Source organism: Melospiza georgiana, chromosome 9, assembly GCF_028018845.1.
Source record: "Melospiza georgiana isolate bMelGeo1 chromosome 9, bMelGeo1.pri, whole genome shotgun sequence".
Lineage (NCBI taxonomy): Eukaryota > Metazoa > Chordata > Aves > Passeriformes > Passerellidae > Melospiza > Melospiza georgiana.
In genome coordinates this window covers 25,797,391-25,824,393 of record NC_080438.1, presented here as the reverse complement: position 1 = coordinate 25,824,393, position 27,003 = coordinate 25,797,391, and the positions used below count along the sequence as shown (strand labels likewise).

The window sequence follows — 27,003 nt, the reverse complement described above, 5'->3', positions numbered from 1 at the left end:
TCTTTAGCATTTGTTCTCTATCCATTTATGTGTACTTGTTTTGAAACAAATAATTTGTATTACAGTCATTGTCTTACAAAGACATTAAGTAAATGGGAACTCATGGGTGTAAGTTACACTGTGACTTTGTATTATCAAAGTTTCATTGAGTACTCTGGAGGTTCCTGTTAAACAAGCTCAGTATCCCTTAAATCCTTGCAAGTCAGTGTCTACTCTGCAACATGAGGATCACCAAGGTGAAGAAATATAAAAGTAGTAAGAATGAATGCAGGAGAACCACCTAAATATTTGTAACATGAGACTTATTTTAGAAGAGGATTCTATGGTTTTTTGTATGATTAGGTAGTCCTGTGCTTTTGTGGGAGGTGTCTTCAAGGAGACAAACTCTCTTTGAATTGAGCTGTCTCCATGCTTTGGCTGTATGTTGTGTTCTGCTCATACAGCACCTGTACTCTTCTGGGGTTTCTAAGATTGAAGGTTTGAAATGCAGTGCTACCAACAGCATCTGTACTCTTTTGGGGTTTCTAAGATTGAAGGTTTGAAATGCAGTGCTACCAACAGCATCTGTACTCTTTTGGGGTTTCTAAGGTTAAAGGTTTGAAATACAATGCTACCAGCAGTTGTTACAAGAGGACAGCTCACGTTGCCACAAAAAGTAAAATGTGTGTAGTTGTTGAATGGCATAAGCTCCAGACTAACAGTGTTTATTTTTTATCTTTCAGAGTACTCAAGGACCGAATTCTGTAGCAGATTTTTCTGCAATTAAGGAACTTGATACATTAAACAATGAAATTGTGGACCTGCAGAGGTATGTAAGGGAGGAATAGCCAGAGTTGCCTTGGATTCAGCTGTGCTATTTACTGTTTTTTAAACAACAATTGAGTGCAGAAGAGAAAAGCAGGTGGTAGTGCTGTGCTGAGTAAAGGGTCAGCATGTGTGTGGTACTGTGTGACACTGCTGCTCTCTGTTCACTGCCATGAGTGCCCTCAGTGACAGCAGGACTGGGAAGGGTCTGTCCCTTGTGCCCTCAGGTTGTGTTTCACAGAGCTGTGGGTCAGCAACCTGACATGGGAGTATTCTCCATTGTTCATCTTTATTCGCAGATGTGAGTGGAGCAAATCTTTAGGATGCTGGAACCGTGTATAAATGTTCTTTTATTTGTAGAGGGCATTCCAAGGACTTGTTTTTGGTAGCAGTAAGGAAGTGAGATGGAAAAGATCAGTAAGTATGCAGGATAGGGAGTGGGAAGATGACTGTGCATGGACCTCTGCTAGGGTTTTGATGGGGGTGCAGATGGGGATGCTGCTCTTGTGTAATAAAATAAACTGCTGGACTGAGAAAAATTGTTTTGATGTCTGCAGACTTGGATTCCATTAATTATTTCTAAGGTAATTAAGATGACTTCAAGTGACTAAGAAAATCAAATTCATATATTTTCTATAGTCTTGGTAATGCTCTTGAGACAGCAAGTATTTTTCTTCAGTGTTTTTCTTGTTACTATCATAAATCCACTGAAAATTCTATTAAGAACAGTAAATTTTCTTATTTTTTAAGTGCGGGTGCTTTGTCATGATGAAATCTGCCTCTCTAATTCATGTCACTTGTGGGAATGATTTAACTTGGCAGTGTGTCAGAGCACAATCTGTTTCCTAAATGCATAAATATTTTTTCATTTCACTTGCTTATTCTCTCTTATTACTCCCACTGCCTTCTTGCTTCTCTCTTCCCTGCCTCCGCTGTTCTTCAGGTTATATTAATTCCATTTTTGGACACTCACATTTATTAACCTGAAATAGGATTTGCAACTGTGTATATTTACTGTTGGTATTTTAGAAGGAAATAAATTGTTGGCTGACATAGATTTTTAGATGAAGTTGGTTTTCTGTAGGAGGGCTTGCAGCCTAACATGCAAGCCAGACTATTTGTGTCTGGTTTTCTTTTCTTACTGTGAGATATGAAGGAACCTGAAAAAGTCACTACTTCCATTCCTTGAGGGGCAAATATACATTGGCAGTTATTTTAAATTTAATGATACTTGATTGTTGAAGATAGGGTAGAGGCAACTCTTAGTGTGTATTTGTTTTTAGAAAGGGGAAATTTACTTTGATGTGATTCAGAGGTTCTGAACAGATGGGATTAACAATGTGCTTCAATCTTTGGTGAATTCACATTTCTATTACAACTGGTGAAGTACACTTCCAGACTTGATAGTTGTCATATAAAAATGTAATTTAAACTGAAGTTCTTTTTGTTCATTATTAAGCAAGGTAGATTGTTCAGCTGTTGGACTCAATATATAAGAAATCCAGTCCCTGATTCCATTGAGAAGTGTCCAAGAGCTGCATTTTTGAGACGCAGTAATAAAATTTGAATCTATTTTTGAAGTGCACTTGAAAAAAAAAACACAAAAAAAAAAAAGGCAGGAGAGGAAATGGCCAAAAGAATGACAATGTGTGCAGAACAGCTTTTGGAGACACTGAGCAAAGAATACAGAGGTAGTGTCTTTGTGGCTCAACAGTTTGTGTGGGAAAGAGGTCTGGTGGCCAATAGCTTTATTAATGTTAATTTGATAAATACAGTGTCAGGAAGGTGGGGGTTGAGGATCAGATGAAGAATAAAATGCAGAACACTTCTTAGGGAGGACAATACCCCTCTGGTGGGGGAATGATTTGCCTCTGGACATTGTGGAACCTGCAGCATTTTGAGCCTGTTAGCACTGCTGTCTCTAAATGCTGTTTCAGTTGCACTGTATTTTTAGAAAGCTGCTTGAAGCTTTTCTTGATCAACATGGTGGGAGGCTGGACCATTCTTTTTCAAGCCATAAAACCTTTTCCTTTCCCAACAAACCCAGCTTTGTTTCCTTGCTTTCAAAGTTAGTGATGGCCACAAATTCATGGAATTTCTTCAAGCTTTACTGACACTCCATTCCTCTCTAACCAGAGGAGTGGCTGAGCTTAACTTGGGATATCTCACCAGAGATGTCATCCTTCACATATGCTGGATAGCAACATTTAAATTGTCTTGAAGTATAAATCAGGTTAAAAGGACCATAAAGCTGGTGAGTTGGTCTCTCAATAGCAATGAAAGAGCAAAACATCGCCCAGAAAGCAAGACAATCTCTGCCTGCCTTACACTTGCATCAAACTTTTATTTCAAATTTCAGAGATCACCTTAGCAAAGGACTTTGATGTAGGATAGATAATTTCTTCTCAGCCTCTGGTTTGGAAGAAACTGAGCTGTTGCAGCAGAAGAGGTTGTGAGTAACAAGTGTTAGAAGAAACAAGGCAAACCCTTGGCATTTTTTCCAGCATTGCCAAACTGAAGTATTACTACATTAGGAATTCTCACAACTACAGATGTATGTGAAAATAAGAAATATTGGGCAACTATGAGTGTAGATAATACTACCAGCTCTGTGAGTAGTCATCATCTTATTATGGGAAAGAACTATGATTTTTTTGCTTTTGTATCTAAGGTGATTCAGCCTGGCCAGGGTTGAATGTTTGGCTTGAACACCTCTGCTGACACAGGGACTTTGCATTCTCAGCTATGACAGATATTTGCAATGTGCTGGCTCCTATTTATAAATGACTCCATTCACAAATTAGTATTAAATTTAGGGTTTTGGTAAATCATGAAGCATCTGGATGGGAGAAACCATCAATTACTCATTGCTTTTAATTTATTTGATATGAGGTTCTCCCAAGCTGACTGCTATTAAAATGCATAGGGAAATTGTATTGCTTTCAAAAATTGGCTTGAATTGGTTACAAGTGTCCTTTGTTGGCAAGACCACAATTCTTCTGGGGTTGCTTTTTGGATGTAGTGAGGGACTTGATGATCCAGGAAATCTGTCATATCCAACAAATCAATTTTGTTCCTTGTTTTTGGTTCTTTCAGTTGCTGAACATTCCTAAAGGGGCATAGCAGATAGTTTGTAAAAGAAATGAAGGTATTCAGAAGAATTAATGAATTAAGTAGTTCTGTGTTGTCTTTTCTTTGAAACAAAGAGGCATTTCTGGGGGGAGGATGGGATGTGTTATGTGCAGACTATATGCACTCAGATTGTTTTCCTTTGCCTGAGACTGCTGCCTAAGCTTTTCTTGTTCTGCCTGACAATACTTCTTTCACTTGATTCTTTCCAATTCATTGTTTGTGCTCTGATTTGGCTCATGGAAATGCCAGTGGGTGGGTGTTGTATCCTGTTGCTTAGTCCAGATTGCAAGGATTTAGGTACCTGGCTTGTGCTGTAATACAAAGGAAGTGATCTGCATCTCTGACAGTCTCAGGCACATCAGTGACAGTAATGTAGAAATGCTGTATATTAACCAAACACACCTGCTTGCCGTTCTATTTCTTGCTCATTTTTCCCACCCCAGCAGGAAAAATAACAAGTATTCATTTTTCTACTCTTTTTTATCATCAATCAGGAAGAAAATATATGAATATTGGCTGTGCTTGATGGGTGTTTGAGGGCTTGAAGGTATTTTTCAGCCTGATTTGTACATGGATCTGTAGAAGTGCTTTATTGAGACCTTTGTTCATGGGAAGTTATGGAAGCCAAAGCAACAGAGTTTGTTTCAAGCCTGTGTTGCAATGCTTTAAATAGCTAAGTACAACTATGCTACAGATGCTATTGAGCTAGAGGAGTGTGCTGTAGCTTTGATTGAAAAGGTAAAGATTTTTTTTAGGATTTCCAATTTCTTATGAATGGAAAGTGAGGAATTTTATGAATTTTATGAAAGTTCTTTTATTAATTTTGTGGAAGTGTGATCCTTTATTTTGCAGGATCGCACTTAACAGAATAAATAGCCTTGAGCTTCAAAGTTCCTCTTCCCACATCTTTCCTTTTCCTTCCATTTAAATTTCCCCTTTGGGCATAATCAGGAAGTTCCTCTTTAATCAGATAATGAGAAAAATAATAGCAGAGTATAAGCTATAGTAATTACTTGTCAGAGCAAATACTCATTTAAGATCCAATATCTGGGTTCTTTGTATTTTCCACTGTGTGTGGTTTAGCAGTAATGTAAAACTTTCTCAGCTTGAGTAAAGGTCTTAGAGTAGACCTGCTTTACTTCAACACAGAAATGCTTTCTTCTGTATTAAATTAGAGTAAACTAATAAATAGTTTTAGATTGATTAACAATCTGCTGCAATTAAAATATGAAGTTTTGTAATGTCAGTTTATACCAGTAATACAATCTAATAGCTTTTCACTATGGTGTTTCATTTAGAAATGTTAGGTTTATTGTTCATATTCTAACTTCAGTGTGTGTGTTGGTTTATTAACAAAATCCTTATGAAAGCAAATATCTACAGAAGATTGTGTAAAAACTGTAATGCTTAATGTTTTCCTGCATCTATGGAAGGAGAAAAGATTCCATATGCTGTCTAGAGAGAAACACTCATGATTTTTTAATAACAGTAACACGTCTCAGTTGTATGGGTTTGTTCCCTTTCTTAAAGCTATTGTTGTGTCTGACTGATGAGAATTTATTGATGATAATTCCCCTGTCATCAGCAGTCACTTAAACTTGAATAATGTCTGTAGAGGCAGCCTTGATATGACACAGCAGATCACTCTGTGTGGAGTGTCTGAGCAGATCGTGATTCCAGCAAGCCAAGCCAACCTCCCTGCTCCTGCCTGAGCCTCCCAACAGACAAATCCAAAATCTGACAGGCCAAGGGCATCCATGGGCTCTACTGGCCTGTGGCAGTGTTCCCTGGCTGCTGGGAGCACGGGCATGGCTGTGTTTGCAGGGGTTAATAGATGGAATCTGATGCAATCCCTCCCACTTTTCCTAGCAGTTTTCATTAGACAAGTGCTCCATAGCAACAGTGAGATCACTGGAGACAGTATTTCATTGATTTCTGCCGCCCGCCCCCTTCCATTTTTGAGCCATTCTTATCACTGGAGTGCAGTTGGTGGAAAGACAGGGGGGTTTATGCAGAACACTTCTGTGGGCTTCTGTCTTGTAAATCATTTGGAAAGCAGAAATCCCTCACATCTTTTTTGTTTCATGTTTCACTATGTATTTAAAGAGAGATACAGGCTTAGGGGGCTGGATAACGGTACCTGCTGTAGCTGATGTTCTTAAGTATTCTTGCATTGTTTGCTGGTCTTCCAGGGAAAAGAATAATGTAGAGCAAGATCTGAAGGAGAAAGAAGATGCCATCAAGCAGAGGACAAGTGAGGTCCAGGTAAATAAACCACCAAATTTTTGTTCAGACATCTGATATTGCACCATGTGCTGTTTTAATGACAGTGAGATTACTGAGTCTTTAGATCACGCCACTTATCCAGTAAAAATAAGAAAAATTGGTAGCTAAGAAAAATAATGTACTTTGAAGTGTATTTTCTATATAATTTTGGGTTTGTGTGGGTGTGTATATTTATATAAATGTGCTAGCTCCTATAGGATATATAGCATGCATGGACTTTAAAATGAAAAATATTACAAAATACTAGATTTTTCTTTCCTTTTTTTTTTTTAAGCAAGATTATCTACTGTGTAATTAAAACTAAAGAGGACACTGTAGCAGTGTAAATTAATTAATAAACTTAAATGGCTGAATTAAAGGGGCTTGTGTATCGGGCTGCTTCTTAAGAGGCACAGTAATTACCAGCTAGGGAGAAATGTTGCCTCAAATTAATTTTGCCTAATATAAGTTAATTTTCTAAAGAATCTGTTGATTTTTACTTGAAAGGATGATATTGAATTTCTTGAATATCTGAAAATCTAAATTTGCAAGTGTCTTGCAGATGTTAAAAATATGCAGTCAGCATCAGTGTTTAGAGTGCTGACAGACAAGCCAAGCTCTGAATTAAATATTGCAAAGCAATATTTCAGTTAAATTCTCAGTTGCTGTTTAAAAACAAAATCTTCAATGTGATATCTGACCATTTATATTTATTTCTAAATTTATTTTAAGAATCTATCATTTTCCATAATCTTTACTTAAGAGCAAATAATGCGCGATTTCAGCATTTCAATTTCGGTGGGGCTGTAAAGGAGCTAATGTGTTACAAGAGTTGTGAATTTTGTGCAGGGTTATTTGATATCCTTGGAGTGTGGATGATAATTACCAGTGTGACCTTTGAGGAGATGATCAGATGCTGGCCTGTTGGTCGTGCTGGCAGCAGCTCCAGCAGCTGCAGGAATGCGTGTGGAAGTTGCCCATGCCTGAGCTCCACGGTCATTCCCCTCCCCACCCTGCAGATTTCCCTTTCCCACTGTTCTCACAATTCTCAGGGCTATTCCTGGCTTTGCACACAGGATTATTTTGTTGGTGTCTTCTGGGATCTGTGTTGGCTCATGTGAGGGTTGAGTTTTCTGGTGCCTTTGCACAAAAGGTTTGTAAGCTTGATAAAAACCTTACCTTGAATGTTCTGGTGTCATCCATGTGTGTTTGACAGGCAGCAGCATCACAGAATCCCCTGAGTCTCTGCATCCTGAGCAGTGCTGCTGGGAGCAGCTGTCTCAGGTCTTTAACCTGTTAGTGGTTACACAGGCTATTTCTAAATATGGTTACAGAGTTCTGTCAGTCTGCACAGAAGGAGCAATCTATTATGGGCTTGTCAGAAAAAGGAGAAACCTCCAGGATCAAACAGGAAATGGCTGCAGCATTTATTTAATCTGCTGGCCCTTTATCTTTTCTTATTCCTGGCTGGTGAAGGACCTGCATGTTTCAACAAACTTCCTAGAACTTCAGAGAATAATAGAACAGATTAAAGATATCTTTGCCTGATGCATTTTTCTCCTGGTTTTATTCTAATGAGGACATTTCTAAAGATGGTCTACCAAAGAGCCAGTTTGCTCTAACCTGCCTCCTTGTTTCAAGCTGGTTTTGTGGCATGACACTTCAGGGTTTCTGATACCAGAATTCCTTCCACAGATCTGTTTGTAATCTCAAATATAGCCATGGTCAGTGATCAATCAAGCTGATTTGTATAGCTGAAGGGAAAGAATGACAGTTTTTTCTTCTAAACTGTGTAAATAGATACTAAAAAGCAAAGGCAGGAAAAGAGTTGTAAGGAAGATGTAGCATATAGATGGGGTTTAATCTGCTTGTTAAAATATCAGCTCTTCAGTAGCAGAGACTAAAGGGTCTTTTCCTCAAAGTCACATGCACTGAGTATCCCTCAGAATTGGATTTTCTTTTTCTCTATTGCAGTGCACCAATGCCATTAGAAAATCAGTGAAGTTCTACTTTTCTGTCCTCTTGCAGGCTTGGTATTTTCTAGCACATGAATTGTGTTGGGAAGGACAGACTGGCAAGCTATTAAATCCATTGTCCATGGAAATATGGATTCCTAAACTTTCCTTATCCTACACTTTATTGGCATAAAGAGTTACAATGATCAGAAATCTAATACAGGGATTATTGTTACCATCAAAATGGCACTTTGTAACACCTCAAGTATCTTAGGGGTTTTCATTTAAAATCTCATTCAGTGCTTGATCATTAAGATGCTGCTTCCATGCTGAAGGGTGTTCTTTGAAAATGAAGCTTAATTGGAGCCTGGTTTAATTCATGAAGAGGCATCTTTGAGTATGATAGCCAGTTTTGTGTGTTGTATCTACTTCAGCCTTTAATGCTGGAGAGGTTAGGTGCATGTGTGAACAAAAACTACCACAGGTTTTTGGTTTGGTTGGGTTTTTTTCCTTCTTTTCTCTTCTGTCAGCCATCAAGCTTAGTTCAGTCTCTTCAGTGCTTCTCTACTGCTGTGCCTAGGACAGACAAAAGTGGAGATGATCTATATTTAGCTTGTGTGGATGTGAATTCTTGCTTCCTCTAGGAGAAAGGAGGCTGAAGTCTCTTTAAGCTGTTACTTTTTTCCTCCACCGCTTCTGTTAACTGTCAGCTGATCCTTGCTTTTCAAAGCCATGTGAAAATGAATGGATCAAGAGTGTCCCAATTATCCAAGTCAGTAGCTGCTCTGAGAGCTTTTTGTGTGCACACTGGTTTTTCTCTCCTGGGTTAGAAATAACCAGTATTTTTCCTAGTCTGACTGCTGTATACTGACACACTCTTCACTGAAATTCAGATTTAATTTGGGGGAGTTTTGTGGGGGGCTTTTTGTGGTTTGATTTGGGAGCTTTTTTGCATGGTTTTGTGGTTGATTTTTGAGGTAAAACCATCTGTGATGTATCTCTGGGTAGCCCTCCAGTTGTCTTGAGGTTACCTAATTCCCCAGCATCTGACTGCTGCATCATATGCCTTTCTATTCCTATCTGGCTTTTTGTCCTCCTTATGTGGAGGTGTTAGCACACAACACATGGATAAACTGTCTCCCTCACCAAAAAGAACCCAAACAAAACACCCCTAGAAAAGGAGAGCAGGATTGTAGCTTAGAGCAGCACACAAATGTATGATCTAATCAAAATTTCATGTCTGCTTGCTTTCTTATCCTCCCTAATTTTTTTTCCTCTCTGTTCATTTTTTACCGTTGTTGATGATTCTTCCTGAAATTGCTGTATTTTCTCAGAAAGGCTGCAATCTTCTCTTTTCATCTAATACTTCTCCTTTTGGATTAATCCTTTTTGATCTCCCTGTATTATCTCTTCCTCCTGACTTTGACGATTCTTTCTTCTTCCTAAATTCTTTCCTTGACATGTTTTTCAGTGTTGTCTCTGCAGCTTGTTGAGGTATAACCATTCCTGTTGCTCAGAAATTAAGTAATTATTTTATGATGCTACTTAAAACACGAGACACATACTTGCTGCTCTTTCATAAATCAAAAGATTCCGTATTGTTGTGTGTGAAATCTGCATTTTTTACCTATAGTGGTGCACAGAAAATAAGTTTTTGGCTGATCCTTGCAAAATTGTGAGCAGGAATGCCCTAGGAGGCAGTGCATTTGGGTTAATGGTCTTTCACCATGCTCCAAAAAGCAGTTCCTATTTTTGGCCTTGTGTTTTTGAAGGGGGAAAGAGCAGAATAAAGGATTTCTGTCATGACAAAATCCCAGAATGTTTTGGGTTGGAAGGAGCCTCAAAGCCCATTTTATTCCAGCCCCCTGCCATGGGCAGGGTCACCTTCCACTGTCCCAGGTTGCTCCAAGCCCCATCCAGCCTGGCCTTGGACACTTCCAGAGATGGAGCAGGCACAGCTTCTCTGGGAACCTGTGCCAGGGTCTGCCCATCCTCACACCAAAGGATTGCTTACTGATGTCCCATCTAAACCTGCCCTCTGCCAGTGTGAAGCCATTCCCAGTGTCCTGTGACTCCATGTCCTGATGAAAAGTCCATTTCCAACTTTCTTGCGAGCTCCTTTTCATTCCTGGAAGGGCTTTAAGATCTCCCTGGAGCCTTCACTTCTCCAGGGTGAACAACCCCAGAGGTGCTCCTGCCCTCTCACCATTTTCATGGACCCTCTGGGCTCACTCCAACAGGTCCATGTTCTTAATAAGAAACTCAGTAAAACACAGTGCTAAAGCACAGGGCAGAGACACTGTAGCAACCTTAATAAAGACAACTTCGAAATTCAGAATGAAAACGTGACCTCTGTGTGAGGGATACAGTTCATATGTATGATCTCAACACTTCAGTGAGATTTGTTTTACTGAAGAAAAGCAAAGGCAAACAAGCTGATTATTTTTATGTCATTGAATTAGAATCTCAGAGTACTTGCTTGTCTGGTATCCATGCAGGCTTCTGGAAGATAATTTGTTGATTCCTTGAAATCTGGGTTAGCACTGCAGTTTGTGCTGTGGAATTCAGTGGTTAAAGGGAGAGAGGGAACAAATGTCAAGCTGTGTGTTTTATTTCAGGATCTCCAGGATGAAGTAAAGAGGGAGAGCAGTAATCTGCAGAAGCTGCAAGCTCAGAAACAGGAAGCACAGGAAACCCTTAATGATCTTGATGAGCAGAAGGCCAAGTTGGAAGAACAACTTAATGACATCAGGCAGAAGTGTGCAGAGGAGGCCCATTTGGTAAGGTCTGGTGGCCAGTGCCCTGGGGAAGCATAAATGCCTTGTCTTGAAGAACTCAGCCTTGCAGAGTTCCAGTTGTTGGGGCAGGAAAAAAGCTTTAATGAATAAATAGCCTGAGTGTCAAGGTTTTGTGACCAACAGAGCATAGGAAATACATCACTTGCTTCAGTGTTCCTAATTTAGTGTCAGTGTGTCAACCAACATATTGAGATCTACTTGTACACAAATAAGGTTTAAAGCAGAAATATCTGTGTTGGTCAGAAGAACAGCTAAAATACTCTGTTCTCATTGAGACCAATACAGAGTTAACTGTTTATTCAGGTATTATCTATAACCTCTGCAATAGCTATGAGATTTTTTAACTTTTTCTGGTCATAAATAATAGTATTTGGATGTGTGGGTTTTTGGTTGTGGGTTTTGGGGGTTGTTTTTTTTGACTTGAAATACTGTTCATGCTTTAGATTGCCATGCTGAAGGCTGAAATAACAAGCCAGGAATCAAAGATTTCAGCCTATGAAGATGAACTGACCAAAGCCCAAGAGGAGCTGAGTCGCCTGCAGCAAGAAACTGCAGAGCTTGAGCATTGCATAGAGTCTGGGAAAGCACAGCTGGGACCTCTTCAGCAACATCTGCAGGATTCACAACAGGAAATCAATTCAGTAAGGCAGTGTGAAAGACCCACCCCCCAAAAATATTTTGAGCTGGAAACCTTTAGTGTGGTTTGCCTTAAGGGGAAGGCGTTGTTTCCTTTTTTCTTCACTGTTTGCTCTTGTCTTTAGTTACTTACACATGTGTTCTGTGCTAGTAATTGTTAGGATTTTTAGAGGCTGACTTAAGTCACTCAAAATACTTCATGGTCTTTTATTAATCAAAGGGATTAATTTATTATAGTCCATAAATAATTTGTCATAATGTAGTGAATGAAAAATGGATGATGCAGACTTAAATTCTCTGTGTCCAGTAGTTATTGAAGTTTTCATCCTCCATGGTCTGGGGCATGCTCTCACTATTCTTTAATTGATGTGATGTCAGTATAAAATTACTGATAGCATTTACTTAGTGCATTTTTGAGGTGGGAAAGTGAGGTGGATAGAAGAAGAAATTGGGTTGAGATGAGACCCTGAGAGGGAGAGATCCCTGTGCTTTGAAGTGGCTGCTGTTGCATGAGCACTTTCAGTTCCTCTCTGTAATCAGGGATTTGTTATAACTTTGGTGATGCCTGAGCTTGCACACCCTTTCCTCATGGTTCCCCTTCCCTGTTGCCAGCTGTGTTATGTATTAGCCACTCACACTGGTACCAGGTTGAAAACAAAAGGCAAAGCCTCCCTTTGAAACCCTAGAAATGGCTGACCTCAGGGTTGGTCATTTCACACAATTCACATCTGTAACTTGCTAACGAGTCTTACAACATCCATAATTTTGAAATATGGCTTTTAGTTTAGAAGCTGAGAAGTAAACAAATGGATTTTTTCATCATTCCATCACAGGTGGAGAGAAGGTTATACCACTACAGTGTTTTTATATGGCAAGGAGTGCTTGCCATGAACAGATTTGAGACTGATAATATAAGTGGTTATGCTTGACTGTACTATAGACATTATTTTACTAGGTTTTATAACAGTACATCTGACTTTATTGCTCTTGACTCCTAAATAAGGAACAGTAGGTGCTTTGGTGCTTTAGACAAGATTTTCTAATGGCTGGTGAGAGGTCAGTTAACTTGAAAGGCACTTGGTGGTGTCTTTGCTGACACCCCAATAACTCTATTAGGTCACTGACCTAGCAGGGTTCAATGGGATTTAGGCACCCAAATATCTGGACTAGGTTTATTCTTCTGCATAACCTGCCAGATCCAGTAATTCCTTCATAACTGGCAGGTTGGTTGTAAATATTTGCTGTAAGGCACTGCATTAATCATATTGCTGAAATAATATCAGATGAATGTAAGTGTCTGCTTAGGAAGATAGACTTGGCTTTTGTAGACTTCAGAAGTCATGTGGGAGATGATAATGAAATCATAATGTTCCTTCTTGGAAGATGAGAGTTCTGATAAAGCCTTTTTTATTTTGAGTTTAAGGAAATTGCAAATACATAATCTAGGAAAAAAACCCAAACCACACACACACACACAAACCCCAGTCCAAAATAAAAATAAGAAAAAAAAAAAAAAGAAACCAAAACTCCCCAGCAAAACTAAACAAACAAAAAAACCCTGAAACCTTTGCAACTTTGCTGATGAGTTTGAATAGCAACAAGCCTTGGTGTTGCCAGTGGCACAGTCTCTTCTTCCCTGGCAAAAGGTGTGTCCTTCAACCAGTCTGCACTTCTGCTAAATAAGTTTTCGCTTATCTCTCAAATTTCACCCTTTGATTGACAGAATGGGTTTTTATTATATTAGCTTTTGAAAATAAGATTTTCAGACATATATCACTCACCTTATATTTAGGAAATATGACATTTACTGGACTCCATGTGCTGCCATACTGATGCTAATACATTTATTTCTGTTTACAGGTGCAGACAAAGCTTCTTGAGCTGAAAGAACTGGAAAATAACCAATTTAGCTGGCACTCTCAGCCCCATAGTACACTTGTTAATGGAACTGTGGATCATTCTAGTCTTAGCAACAGCAGCAGTGAAACTGCAAACCTTAATGAGAATGCTGAGAGGGAAAGTGTAGCAGAAGAGGAACAAACAAACTGTGTGTCTCCAGTGAGTAGTGTTTTGCTTGCTTGATCATGATGCATTGCAGCTGTGAAGTTGGAATAAGTTAAGAATGTACCAAGATTGATTATGTTTTTAAACATTTGCACAACTGAAATTTCAGAGTGTTTTTCTGAGGTACTGTGTTTCCACATCTCTGAAAGTTCATAAGCAGATAAGGAGGTAATTTTAGTTTGCCTACAAAGTAGCAGTAACATTTTTTTCCTGTATTTATTTCCAAAGCAAAATATCATAAATTGAATAGCAGACTTAACATTAAAGGAGAGCAGCTGTCTCCATTTGGTGCAATGAGAGCAGAATAAGGAAAAGTATAGAAAATCTAAAACTGTCTTGCTTTAAATGTTCCTCCTTATGTCTCAGTAGATTCGTGATTTATTTTTTTTTAAACTTTTACAGGGTTTATGAAACACTAAAGTATGTGCTATAATGAGTATGAACCTCTTGAAATATGCTTTTGTATATTCTGTGATTTTATTTAAAACTTCAAATTTTATTGTGCAGTCTTACATTTACTTATTTATGGTGAATTGCTTTTACCCTTGTACAGATAAGGAATAGTCCTGAAACAGCAGTCTCTGTAGGAGAAGAGAAAGAGACCCCAGCTGCAACTGTTACCAAAAAAGTGAGTTTATTCAGGTTTGGGGAAGGAAAAAGTAGCTTAAAAAAATCCTGGTTAAACTGTTTCAGGCTTGCATGATAATCATACAACAATAGAGGAATAATTGTCACTTCCTACTGGTTTTATTTAGTGTGATGTCTTGAAAACATTTCATCTTGTGTAGCAGGCAGGTTTTTGAACAATATTTTGGATCTCCATTGATGAATTATATAGAGTTCTGGCTGTCTCTGCCTTAAGTTTTAAGAAACCACTGAATGGTAACAGGAGGTGACATAAGTGTTTTCCATCCTTGCAAGTCTTTAAAATTTAATATGTTTCTCTCTGTCTGCATTGCCCAGGAAGATCCATTTGATGCTGAGTCTAATCCCTTGCCTGATCTAGTTTCTGAAGCCAGCTTAGAGTTCTTCCAGTCTGACCCTTTTGTTGGCAGTAAGTAAATATTTCTCTCCAAGTGCAGATTTGCAGAAACAGATCTTGTGTGAATGCATCAGACTCATCTTCACCTTGAGACTGCTCTTTATAGGATAAATCTGAGGATGTGTGGGTGACAGGAGCCTGAAGCCAATAGCATTACAGAAATAGAAGTTATAGAAATGAGAGTTCTGGGGTGTTTCTCCTTCCTTCAGCTGGACTTCCTCATGAGCTCTGAAAATGTCTCCTTTCCCTCATTGCTCCTCCTGAGGACTTCTCTTCCCCATCCCCTCCGTGCCTCTGCCCTGGTGGCATTTTGGCTGTAGAGGTGTGGGCAGGCCTGTGGTGTGTGTGGTGTCACTGATCTGACTGACAGCCCCAGTGCACAAAGAGGGCAGCAGAGGGTTCTCTGGGCTCTGCTCTGGGGAGGGTGTGGGTGGTTCAGAATGAATGGCTCTGGCCTACTTCTGGGGAGTTTGGCTCTCAGAACAAGGTAATGTGGAGCTGCACCATCTGTTCATCTTGTGGAAGTGCTGGGCTTTATTTTAAGAACTTGCCATTGACGAATGATGTTGCTCTGCTCTTATTTTTTATGGAAGGAATGATCTGCCTATATGGAACTGATTGGGAAAGGGGAGTTATTTTAAATTAACTGCTGAAGCAGATGTTTTCTGCCACATTAATATGATTTTACACCCTTTCAGATCAACATGGTGTGATCAATTTAGCTTGTATTGCTTTGAAAGGAAAATAAACTAAATTTGTTTCAGATCACTTGGCTTCTGAAAGAATGTCAGTGCAGATTAAATATTTTATGAATAAATTAAACTAATTTAAAGCAGCTTGAATGTTTCTGTGTAGATACTGCTTGATTTTTGTTTATATTGAAGTCTTACAGCACATGACAAGGCCTTTCAGAAGAGAAAAGGTCTGTTAAAAACCAAACTTTTAGGCTTTGAGCACTCAGTATATTCAGGGGTAGGTACCTACAGCTAAGAGACAGGGTATCTCTCAGATGAACATGAGAAAGTAGAAATGAGCTGGGATCATGCATCCAGTACTGAAGTGAGCACTTAGGAGCTGCCATCCACAGTGTGTGTGACCATTAAACAAACCTGGGACTCATCTCAGTAGCTGGCCTGGATTACTGCAGTGGTAATACTGCAGAATGTGGGGGTTTGTGGACAACAGCCAACGGAAATGCAGCTGATGGCTGATTCTCTGTGTGTTTCATGATGATAATAAGCTCTTTAATGAATATTTGCTTTTCTTTTGAACAGGTGATCCCTTCAAAGATGACCCTTTTGGAAAAATTGGTAAGTACCTTTATAACTCATAATGTGTTTGTTTTTCTAAATGGTTCTTGCTAGTGGGGAAAATTGTCACCACTTTCAGAGAAAAAAAGTAGGTGGAAATGCCACAAAAAGTCATGATAGAATATATGTGACATTAGCACCTGGCCACTTGTGTAAAAGCTTCTCTCTTAAAAAGATAAGTCCTTTGCCAGTGAATTTTGCTCTCGTTGGACGTTCCTTAGCTGGAATTTAAGTGTGTGAAGGTGGTGAACAGAAGGCCCCAAACACTTGCTGCCTGTTTTATTTGCAAAGTAGTAGGATTGTGCACTTTTAAAGGCTCTTAACATACCAACTTCCTTTAGAGTCAAGTATTGAACAGGTGGGAAGTCTCCTTTTAGATCAGCTGTGTAGGCAATGTCATTGGATTTTTTGCTTGGTCCTGAGTGAAGTTACTGGTGGCAAAAAAGCCAAATAACCAGTGGGAAAGCAATAGTAAAATAGGGTTGAGCACCAAGTGCCAAATAAGAAACATCCATTGGGCTTGGGAAGTGCAGGAGAGGAGGGCAGGAGAGTCCTTAGGAGCATTAGGTTTTGTAAAATGCTTCATTTTTAGGGGCTTGGTTAAAGAACCTATATGCTGAGATGATTCTGGAACTGCTGTTTCCATGATGTGCAGAAAACATTGTCTTGTCTGATGTTTTGAATCACAGAATACAAATTATTCACAGGCGATTTTCCTACTTCAAAGGTCCTCGGGCTTAAATGTGTCACTTTGCAGCAGTATGAAAAAAAGGTGATACATTGTTTAGTTTTTAAGATAACAGTTAAGTAAAGCAAGCAGAAATATTAGGGAGATGTTTACTTTTCAGATCCCTTTGGTGGTGATCCCTTCAAAGGCTCAGACCCTTTTGCATCTGACTCTTTCTTCAAACAATCCTCCACCGACCCCTTTGTGACTGCTGGCACTGATCCATTTAGTTCTGCAGACAACAGTAATAATACCACAGTAAGTCTGGTGTCACACCTTTTACTGCTTTCTCTGTGTGATTTGGACAAAATTACCTGTTTTGTACATTTAGACATGCTGTGAAAAATTGATATTCAGAAATCATATAAAGGTTACCTCTGATCCCCTGGCTCTGTCTTGTCTTTTTGTGTCCTGTTTTCCAGAAGTAGTCACAGATGCAATAGAAGTAAAAATAAAAACATTTTTAAAATATTTAATTGTGGATCTTCATTGCTCCACAGCTAAGAGCATTTGACAGTAATGACTTAAGCTCTGTCATTATTTAACAATGACTTAAGCTCTGTTAAGCTTTATAGCTCTCCAACAACTCTATTAGTTGGTGGAACATAATAAATGGAAAGAAAGTCAGGATCAACCTCACCAGGTTATGCTCAGACACTTGATTTTTGCCTCCACATGCTATAAGATCAAGAACTATGTGCTGTATTTTATCTGAAATCTGATGTGGTATATGGGGTTTCCCCTCAGAAAAGTCAGATTTTTCTGTAAGTGTATGTTTAGGTTTTGGTGTGATTTGGTTTTTTTAAATAAGAATCACCAAAGGTCTTCAAAAAATTAGATTTCTACAGTTTGTAGTACTCAGCACACTATCCTTTTCAAAGTCTTGATGTTCTAATCAGCTCTTGGTCTTATTACAGTCCTAAGGAATGAAAAACCAGGGAGGTCAGAGCTGTGCTGTGCGATTAGCAGTGGATTCTTGAGATCTGTACTTCAGAACTGAAGTTATGCATTCATCCTAAATGCGTTACCACACCTCTCTGGAGTGCTGAAATCTTAGATCTCCTTGAAGATGGCTCTGGTAGTAGAAATCTGAGACCAAAATGAGCAGTAGATATTGTTGACTGTTGCATTAGCTGTTACCAAGTATGTTGCACATATTGTACCTTGTTTCTATCCTTTCAAAGTATTAATCAAAACAGAGAGGAAGAGTTTCTGTTAATAGGCTTGTTTACTGGTGCTGATAAAAGCTATTTTCAGAATGTGTTATCCTACAACTTCTAAACTAAAATAAATGGTGACTGTATTCTTAGATTGAAGAATCTTTTAAGCTGAAAACAAATTTCCCTCCAAAGGAATTTTTTATTTTAGACAGAGATATCAAAGAAGAATGACCCTTTTGCTCCTGGTGGAACCACTGTCACTACATCAAATGATCTAGGTAAAAGTAGATTGTACATATCAAGCTTGGGTTTTATTTGTGCTTTTGCTTGCTTTTGTTTCTAGTCTTTTAACTGAATTTGCAACAGAGCATTATAGGGATTTCTCATGTGTTCTGAATTTTCCCAAAAAGTGTGACATAAGGTGCCTGTTTTCAGGAGGGATGTTTATAACTCAAAATTGACTCTATCTGTGGTGTGTGTCACTGAACACTGATTCCACAAAAACTGTTCCTCTGCTTTACTAAAACTGGGGCAGTTCCTGATCTAAGTGTTTGGGCTGTTTGCATGGTCTGTACTGCTTCCCATTAGGGTTGTTTTCAGGGATTTCATGTTACTGTGTAAGTGACATCAGGATAGTTCTGCACCACAAGAGTAGATGTGGAATACAGTAACTCCTCCATTGAAATTTTTTACTGCTCAAGTTTGCTCCTTCTGTGACCCTCTCTCATCTGAGGGCTAAAGATGTTTTAGGGAAGATTCTTAACTCCTATTTTCCTAAACTGCACTGACAAGTGATAATTCAAAACAGGAGTCTATGTGTGATTTTGTATTGTAAACCTGTTCATTTTAGTTCTAGGGCAAAAATGGTGTTTTTTAGAGATGCAGAAGTGAGTATGGCACTTCCTGCTCTACTATACAGTAGCAGCTTCACATACTTTAGGCACATGAGAATGAAAAGGTACTGTTGAATTAGACTGGGATGATATGAGGTTCAGGGGGCTCTGCAGTCAGAAAAGAGCTCTGTTTCATATTTGTATATATATACACACATAAATTTTTATATATATATATGTCTGTAAACGTATGGGTGTATACACACAAAAAACACCTCTGTGTGTATACATACATGTATCTCAGTAGAACATTTCCAGTAGTATGCTTATTTGATACTTTCAGTGGAATTTAATATTTTTTTATGTAGGAAAACTTACCAGTATTTCTTTTGAATTATTTCTTGTTCAGGACATTTATTGTTCCTAATTGGAAGTTGACACTTAGAGTTTTTGAAAAAGTTACTTAATAAATTGAAGCACTCACCACATAAAATACCTCACTTGAATTACTTTAAGTTGCAAAATATGTAGTAGTTGCTATTTAGTAGTAATAGTAGTGGGAATTTTTCTTTTCAGTCTTTTATATTTAAGTTTTAATCTTATTCTTGGCTTGATTTGTGTATTTAGCTACAGACCCCTTTGCCTCCCTGTTTGGAAGTGAATCCTTTGAAGGTGGCTTTGCTGACTTCAGCACGCTGTCCAAGGTAATGTGGAGCTGCTGCTGCTCACAGAAAATGCATGAAACTGCAGTGACAAGGCAAAGCTTACTCAGTTTCATTACAGTTTTGCCACTACTAAACATTTATAATGGCTGATTTGCTTGAAAGAGGTCTTGATAGCAAATTGTCCTGAAATTCTGTGAAGAATGCAATGTAATCTTTTTGGCTTGATAAGTATTTTCTCTCTATTTCCAGTGATGCTATAATTTATTTATTTATTTGTGAATTTGCTGATTTTAGCAGCAAAAGTATTACTTTTGCATGTTTAACTGCTTTCAACTTTATAGTGTTATGCACAGTAACCATTCCTGATTTTTCTTTCTGTTCAGTCTTCTGGAGTATGTGGATATTTGTAAAAACAAACAAAAGTATTTTCTTTAGCCTTAGTCCAGACTTTTAGTTCTGATTTAATACTGTAATATTGAAGAGAATGTCTGGTAGCACTGCACTGAAAATGTGTGTGTTGCTGTTTTGTTTTTTGAAGGCCAACAATGAGGATCCCTTTAGCTCTTCCACATCAGGCTCTGTCAGCAGTGTCACCATAACTAAAAACTTGTTTGAGGAAGCACCAGCTAAAAATGAGGATGTTCCTCCTGCACTGCCCCCTAAGACAGGAACTCCCACCAGACCCTGTCCTCCACCACCTGGTAAGAGCTGACACTGAGATGTGCTCACAATCAGCTGCTTCACGTTGGCAGAGGGACAGGAATCATGAGGGGAGGGTAAAGGGTCTCAATTTAAAATAAACGAGCAAGATGTGAAACAAGTCCATTCCTGATTGTTTCCTCAAAGTTTTGCATGGTGTTTGGGATTGCAGTTTGAAGACACAAAGGATTTAGAAAACAGGAAAAAAGACTTGTTACAAGTGTGTGCAAGAACACAGCATAGCTGCGAGTTAAATGGTTGCTAATGTGCTACACTGTGAATCTTGAATTAAATTATGCTTAAAGTGAGAATTTCGTGTGCTTTATACATTGGAAACACAGATGGGTTTAATGGGAAATGAATTAAATAGGGTTAAAGAACTGGCTTAGATTTTCAGGTTAACTTTTTCTAGGTGGCCTTGCCAGAGGTCTGTAGCAGTAACAGTAATAAAGCCAAGTTCCCTGGGCTGTTTTCTCCTCAGTGATAGAGGAGTTTCTGGGATGTTCCATGGCACAAACCACCCTGCTTTCCAGAAAAGGTCATGATTATCATGCATAACAGCACCTTCTTGTGCTTGCAGCAAGGCCATATTACAACAGGCTCCTCGCTCTCAATTTGGTTTTGCAAACATAGTAGAATATATATCTAGTATTCTTTTAAAAATTTCTGTCCTCTGTTTCATTGTCTTTAAAAATTCTACTGCATCATTTGTTTCACTATTACACTAAGGGGATGAGTTTTAAGGTGTTTTGAGAAACTGGCATGAAAGTTAAACATTTATTCATCTTTTCCTCAAAAGAAGGGGAGCACAGTAGATACAGGAGTGCTCATACTGAAGTTTAAACTCAGCTGTTTGATTTTTAATGTTGGTGTGAGATCTGGTTCATGCTAATACCTTGCAATTTCCATTGTAAATAATATTAAAACAGCTGACATGGCAAGTGGTGATAATTTGAATGTTTGATGTTGGTCCTTATTTAAACATAAAAAGGGTTGTGGCTGTGACATGGTGCACTTTTGGAAGGCAAGCTTCTAGGGGTGGAGCAGCAGCTTCCTCAGCAGCAGATAATTGGGAAAAAAATAGGTGGTTTTGATATGCACACTAAAAATGTGATTATTTTGATAACCATTCCCAATTGATTATTTTCCTAATGGAAATAAAATCTGTTTACTTAAATGTAATTATTTCTAATTACTTCCTGGGTTTGATTTGAAACAGTGGAATGCTTTTCCAAAGAAATACCCCAAAATCTTTCTTGTAGTTCTTCTCTCTACTGGAAAAAGTGTAGAAGGGCTATTGCCTCTGAATTCTCTTGCTTCTCTAGATACTGATAAACATTCCCAATTTTTTGATTTCGGGGAAGATTTGGTGATTGTGTATTTTGTATTCTTACAGCTATTAACCCTTCCCAGGCAGAAATAAAACTCCCTGGTTGTCATTTGGAGATGCTTCTCCTCCATTTTTCAAGAAATAGGCAGGCATTATTTGTGAATAACAGAACTGTAAAATCATAGAATGGTTTGGGCTATAGGGGACCTTAAAGATCATTCAGTTCCAAGCCCCTGCCACAGGCAGGGACACCTTTCTCCAGAGCAGGTGGCTCAAAGTCCCATCCAGGCTGGCCTTGAACACTTGCAGGGATGGGGCAGCAGAGTGATACATGGATAGAACATCATCAGTGAGAGAGATAGCAGCGTTAGCTGGGAAGTGTCTGAGTAAATCATATGTTTCCCAGGGGATGTTCTCCAAATCTCTAAATCATTGCCAGATGAGAATCTCTTTTCATCTTATGAAGTAATTTTAGGTTAATTTTCAAAAATTTTATGTGAAATAATAAGCACCTTTGTTCAATTCTGTAGTTTTAATCTGAAATGGAAGCAGAAGCAAGTTCTAAAATACAGCCACTGCAAGTGTGGAACCACTGGTAGCAGAATTCAGGAAACTGCACTGAAACCTCTTGTGTAAACAGTAACCTACAGAGGGAGTGGTGGCGTGAAATTCAGCTCAGCTCTTCTTGGAAGTCATTGGATTAATGTCCTCAATGCTGTTGAAAGTTGACTGGGGTTAAGCTGAAAAAACCCCAACAGAATAAGTGGGGGTTTCTCCCTGATTCTGTTTATTTTCAACTTCTTAGGCAAGAATTAACAAAGCAGCTCAGCCTGTGATTGCTGTTATCATACTCCTTGTTTTAAACTGCAGAAATTCCTGGTCTTAGCATAGGGAGAAAACTTTTTGAAAACTTATAAATGTAATGTATTTCTGCTATCTGAATAAAATTGTGCTAACTTGATCCAAAGAAATAATAAAAGAGCCTTGCTGGAATGATCAAAGAACAGCTGATAATCAGAAAACAATACTGTGCTGATAGAATAGGTGCTCAAAACTGTTAGAAATTCTCTTTCCAAAACAGTTAATTATATATAACTGCTCCTGACTCATTAACATACATGTGTTGCTTTTTACCTGATTACCCTTTCAGAAAGTGTGGGCTGTACCCTCATTTTTTAAATTGGAACCCTTCCCCTGAAACTACAGCTCCACTAGTTTGTGGGAAGAGGTTGCATTCTAAGTAGCTTTTCAATGGGGTTTTTTTTACTAGTTGTGGCATGTTATTACCTGCTATCTGAAATTCATTTTAAATTCATTTTAATCTAAGGGAAAAGACCTATCAATCAAATAGACTCTTCAGATTCCTTTAAGTCGAGCGACCCATTTCAGCCTTTCCCCACCCCAGACATTCCCAAAGAACGAGAAGCAGATCTATTCTGTGATCCATTTGCTCCCACCAGCATCAGTAAAGAGGCTGACCCCAACAATTTTGCAAACTTCAGTACTGTGAGTAAACACTTTTTACATTTGTTTCAGTATAACAGCAGCTTTGAAATGTTCACACTGAAGTCTTCAGTCTAATTTAAATTATTAAAACATATCCCATGTACACAAGGGATATTGCTTCCAGTTAAAAATAGTGTTTACATTTAGTTTACAGCTGAGGCTGTCCTAAAACAAAATGCTGCAAAATGTTGTAGTTAACGTTTAAATCACATTGGTTTTATGCCTTTTTTCATACCTTCTAGATTTTAGAGGAGAGGATTTCAAAAATATCTATGTTCTAGGGATTATCCATTTTATCAATGTGTGCAGCAGATTTAAATTACAAATCTATAACAAGCACACTGTTAACTACCCAATTAAAAATAAACCAAAATGTGATTTTAATTCAACTGCCACTGAACTGTTTGGTCATAATTTTAATGTACTGAAATACTGATAAACAGCCTCATAACAGTGTATGTTAATGAAATATAATTTGATGAGTTTTGAATGGTTAGTAAATTCCAGACTTATGCACAATGAAGTAAAATAGTAAGTGTCTCTTTATAACCAGAATTCATTTCATAGAAGTCGTGGTGTCCAAGCAGTAGAAGCAAATCTAAAGGTTTGTGCATGCCTATATATTATTTTTTTTCTTTTGAGCTTTTGCAAGTAGAAGTTTTGAAAGGCATCATCTCACTTTCAGTCCTGTTAAATGCAATTTGCATTTACAGTATCTTGACCATACTGCTCTCTCTGTTCAGGCCTAATAAGCTACATGCTTGATTGAAGTAAACTAAGAATTGTCAGGCTCTCAAAGTAGACTTGCACTGGTTGGTGTGTCTTGGAGCATGGTAACTTCTGAAATGTGGTTATCCATCCATGGCAGCAGTTAGGGAGATTGAGGAGCCACCTTGAGAGGAGTGGCAAAAATGTTCATTGTCTTTGTGAAGGAAATAGTGTTATTTTCCAGCTGCAGTTACTGAAAATACTGAGTGCACCATGGAGAAAACTGAGGTATTTCTGCTTTTATTTCCCCAAGAAGCAGCTCAGGGCAGAGATCTGGAGTCTCTAACCTCTAACCCTTTCAGTTAATGCTGGGACATCTGTGAGGACAGAGGCTTCACCTACCTCTTCATTTTTCTGCATGTTTGCTAGGAAGAAACTTTAGCATAATCTTTTGGGCTTTATTTAAGATAATACCCTTAGCTCTCTCTGATTTATAACCATTGTGCCAGAGGTGTTTAGTTCACAATCGGTTCTCATCAATATCCATGGAAATAATCTGTTCTTTTTTCCCCTCTAATATCATGCTGACCTTTCTCTGTATTACTACCAGCTTTCTAACTCCACAGTTACCCTTATCATTTTGCTGCTTCTTGGCAGCAATATTTGTCATCTGCACATTCAGAAACAGTCAGTCTACAGCTAAATTTTTGCAGTCATTTTCACTGAAAAAGTCATCCCTAATGAAAGCAGAATAAATCAGGACAGCCTACAGTGTGAATAGGAGTGTGCTTTGCAAAATGTTCTCCTGATTTATTCAAAGGTTTTCTTGTATGGACTGGTATTTAACCAAATAAAACTGTATTTAAATTATAGCACTTTCTGCTCAGTAATGTTTTAGAAACTTAATACTGAAATTTGAAACATGGCATATTTCATTAAAATACATCCTTTTGATGGCTTCAGTGCACTTCTTAATTGTTAAACCTTAGACTAATCCAATATAGTCTATTACAACTACAAAACAAGTAATATTTGAAGACTAGAATATGTACAATTATTGAGAAACTAATTTTCCCTTAAACTGACTGTTTGGACAGTAATAATTTTCACTGTATTATTAATCTGTATTATTTTGTCTTTTAAACTTGCAGTATTCTACTGAGGAAGACATGATTGAATGGGCTAAGAGAGAAAGTGAGAGAGAAGAAAAAGAAAGATTGGCAAGACTAAAACAGCAAGAGCAAGAAGACTTGGAACTGGCTATTGCACTCAGTAAATCTGAAATATCAGAAGCATGAAGTCTAGAATAAGATTTATCTGATGTAAACTGTTTTGTCCCTTTTCCTGAGTACCTAACCTATTTAAATGTTAATCACAAAATGCATATATACAAGAAACTATGAAAGGTTTTAAATTTCTGAAAGTGATGTGAATGTTTCTGCTAAATTTAATCCTTTTGGTTATTGTTTGAATAATTGTTAAGTTTAGCATTCAGTTTCTCTCAAGTTTTCAGGAGAGCAAAGTACTTTTCCCAGCTGAAAGCAAATCAGTTTAAAATGCAGTTAGAGAGATTGGGGTTTGACTGTAATCTATCAGCAGTTGGTAATTGAGCATAAAGTGAACACAGCAATTATTCTGTCATGGCTGACTGTCTCCCATCAAGCAGTTAGTCACTGGAAACCTTTTCTTCTTCTGAAGGGGTTTTAGTAATGCCAGAGTTGGAGAGTGCTTTATTTTATATGTATGCATATAGATTCTTTTTCTCCTCATTGAAGATTTTATGTTGGGTTTAACATAATCTTCATGAAGTCTCCATCAGAAAGAGTATGTCTTTCTGAAACTTTTATTGCTTTTCCTGCATGATCATAGGTTTTAAGACAGACCTGTTATTTTGTTTTATAAAGCAAATTAAACTGAAAATTCATGTGTATTTGCTGTTAGCTAAGGTGACTGTCAAATTGTGAGACCCCACTGCTATTTGAGCCACATTTGCCTGTGAAATATGCAGCTGAACTGGCAACTTAATGAGTTCCATTTGACATAGGATTGAAAATAGAAAGAAAAAACAGGTAGTCTGATTTCTATTTTTTTTTAACCACAGTTGTTTTCTGTATATGTAATTTATTGAATGCCAACTGATAGTTGCACCTTAAACTGAATGATTTCTGAATGGTCACTGAGTCAGAGTAGGATTGATAGAATGTTAATGAAAATAACTTAATGAAAATAACTTATTGCTCATTTTGAATTAATTCTATTTGGAAAATCAGTTTCATTAAAATAATTCCAAAAAACAAGAATCTTGTGCCCTATGTAAGAAAAATGGATGGCAGCAGCATAAACATCTAGAAGGGGTTTTTTTCTTGCACTTTTAACCTGTGGTATTTCTTTTGAGGAAATTGAAGTGTTTCAACACAAAGCACTGGGGCAAAGGGGGAGAACTCAGCCACACTTCAGTATATTTAAGCTCTTCCCATTACCTGTCAATGCTGCTGTTGCACGAGTTTGAGGGTTTTCAATTTTTTAAGAAAAAATGAGTAACCTGACTGGGATGGTTTTTCTTTTGCACTGGGAGATGAGCATTTGAACACCTGCTCAAAAAAAAGTAACTTAAAATTTTGCAAGTATTAAATAGTTATAACTTATCTTATACATCTTTGTAATGAGTGTACACTAATCTTGCAAATCATATGCTTAACTGGATTACATAGTTTCTTATCTTTTGTTAAAAATGTATACTCAGTGGACCAACACAATATTATATGTATATATTATATATATATTCCTGCTTTCCTTTATGGGATTTAAAGTTTTGAGTCATTTGATGTTACATTTCATGTTACTGACTCTGACTATAGGACTTTTACTCAGACTACCAACAAACCACTGCTGTGAGCTAAATGGCATTACTTTATGAAGTTTTAACTGTTTGTTTTGTTGGTTTTTTTTTTTAAACAACTTGTTCAGGTGGGATTAGCCTCTATTTATAGACTTCCCTTTTGTTTAAAAATTCTAACAATAGCCTGTAATTATGAAGAAATAAAGTTTAAGTACATAAATGTGAACTGTTTGCCTGTTTTTTCAAGAGGGTGCTGTGAGATGTGAAGCATTGTGTGAATGTAATGCAGTGTGAGGTGTCCTGACTGCAGCCTGGTGTGTGTGGCCTTTGCCACCTTTCTCACCTGCCATGGGTCACATTCACAGGAGCAGGATCCAGTGGCAGAATTGTGTTGTCTTGTGTTATTTCCCCAGTAACTTCTCAACACTTTCATTTACCTACCTAAGTTTTAATTGGCTGTTTCAGAATTTGAATATTTACTAGATTATGACTTCAGTATTGGAGTGTCTTCATTGTGCTTTAGCCTGAAT

The 27,003-nt window shown here is 37.9% G+C and overlaps 1 protein-coding gene across 1 annotated transcript in view; it reads left to right on the top strand.

Moving 5' to 3' along the window:
* The window catches only part of EPS15 (epidermal growth factor receptor pathway substrate 15), a 47,175-nt gene extending 20,482 nt beyond the window's left edge, over window positions 1–26,693 (top strand). Inside the window, 14 exon segments of the mRNA XM_058030162.1 lie at window positions 723–808; window positions 6,129–6,201; window positions 10,775–10,936; window positions 11,398–11,595; window positions 13,451–13,648; window positions 14,208–14,282; window positions 14,618–14,708; window positions 15,971–16,006; window positions 16,855–16,991; window positions 18,102–18,171; window positions 19,354–19,430; window positions 19,930–20,092; window positions 22,748–22,926; window positions 24,786–26,693. Coding sequence (XP_057886145.1) covers window positions 723–808; window positions 6,129–6,201; window positions 10,775–10,936; window positions 11,398–11,595; window positions 13,451–13,648; window positions 14,208–14,282; window positions 14,618–14,708; window positions 15,971–16,006; window positions 16,855–16,991; window positions 18,102–18,171; window positions 19,354–19,430; window positions 19,930–20,092; window positions 22,748–22,926; window positions 24,786–24,932 — 1,692 coding nt within the window. The 3' untranslated portion in view covers window positions 24,933–26,693.
* The last annotated feature ends 310 nt before the right edge of the window (window positions 26,694–27,003 follow it).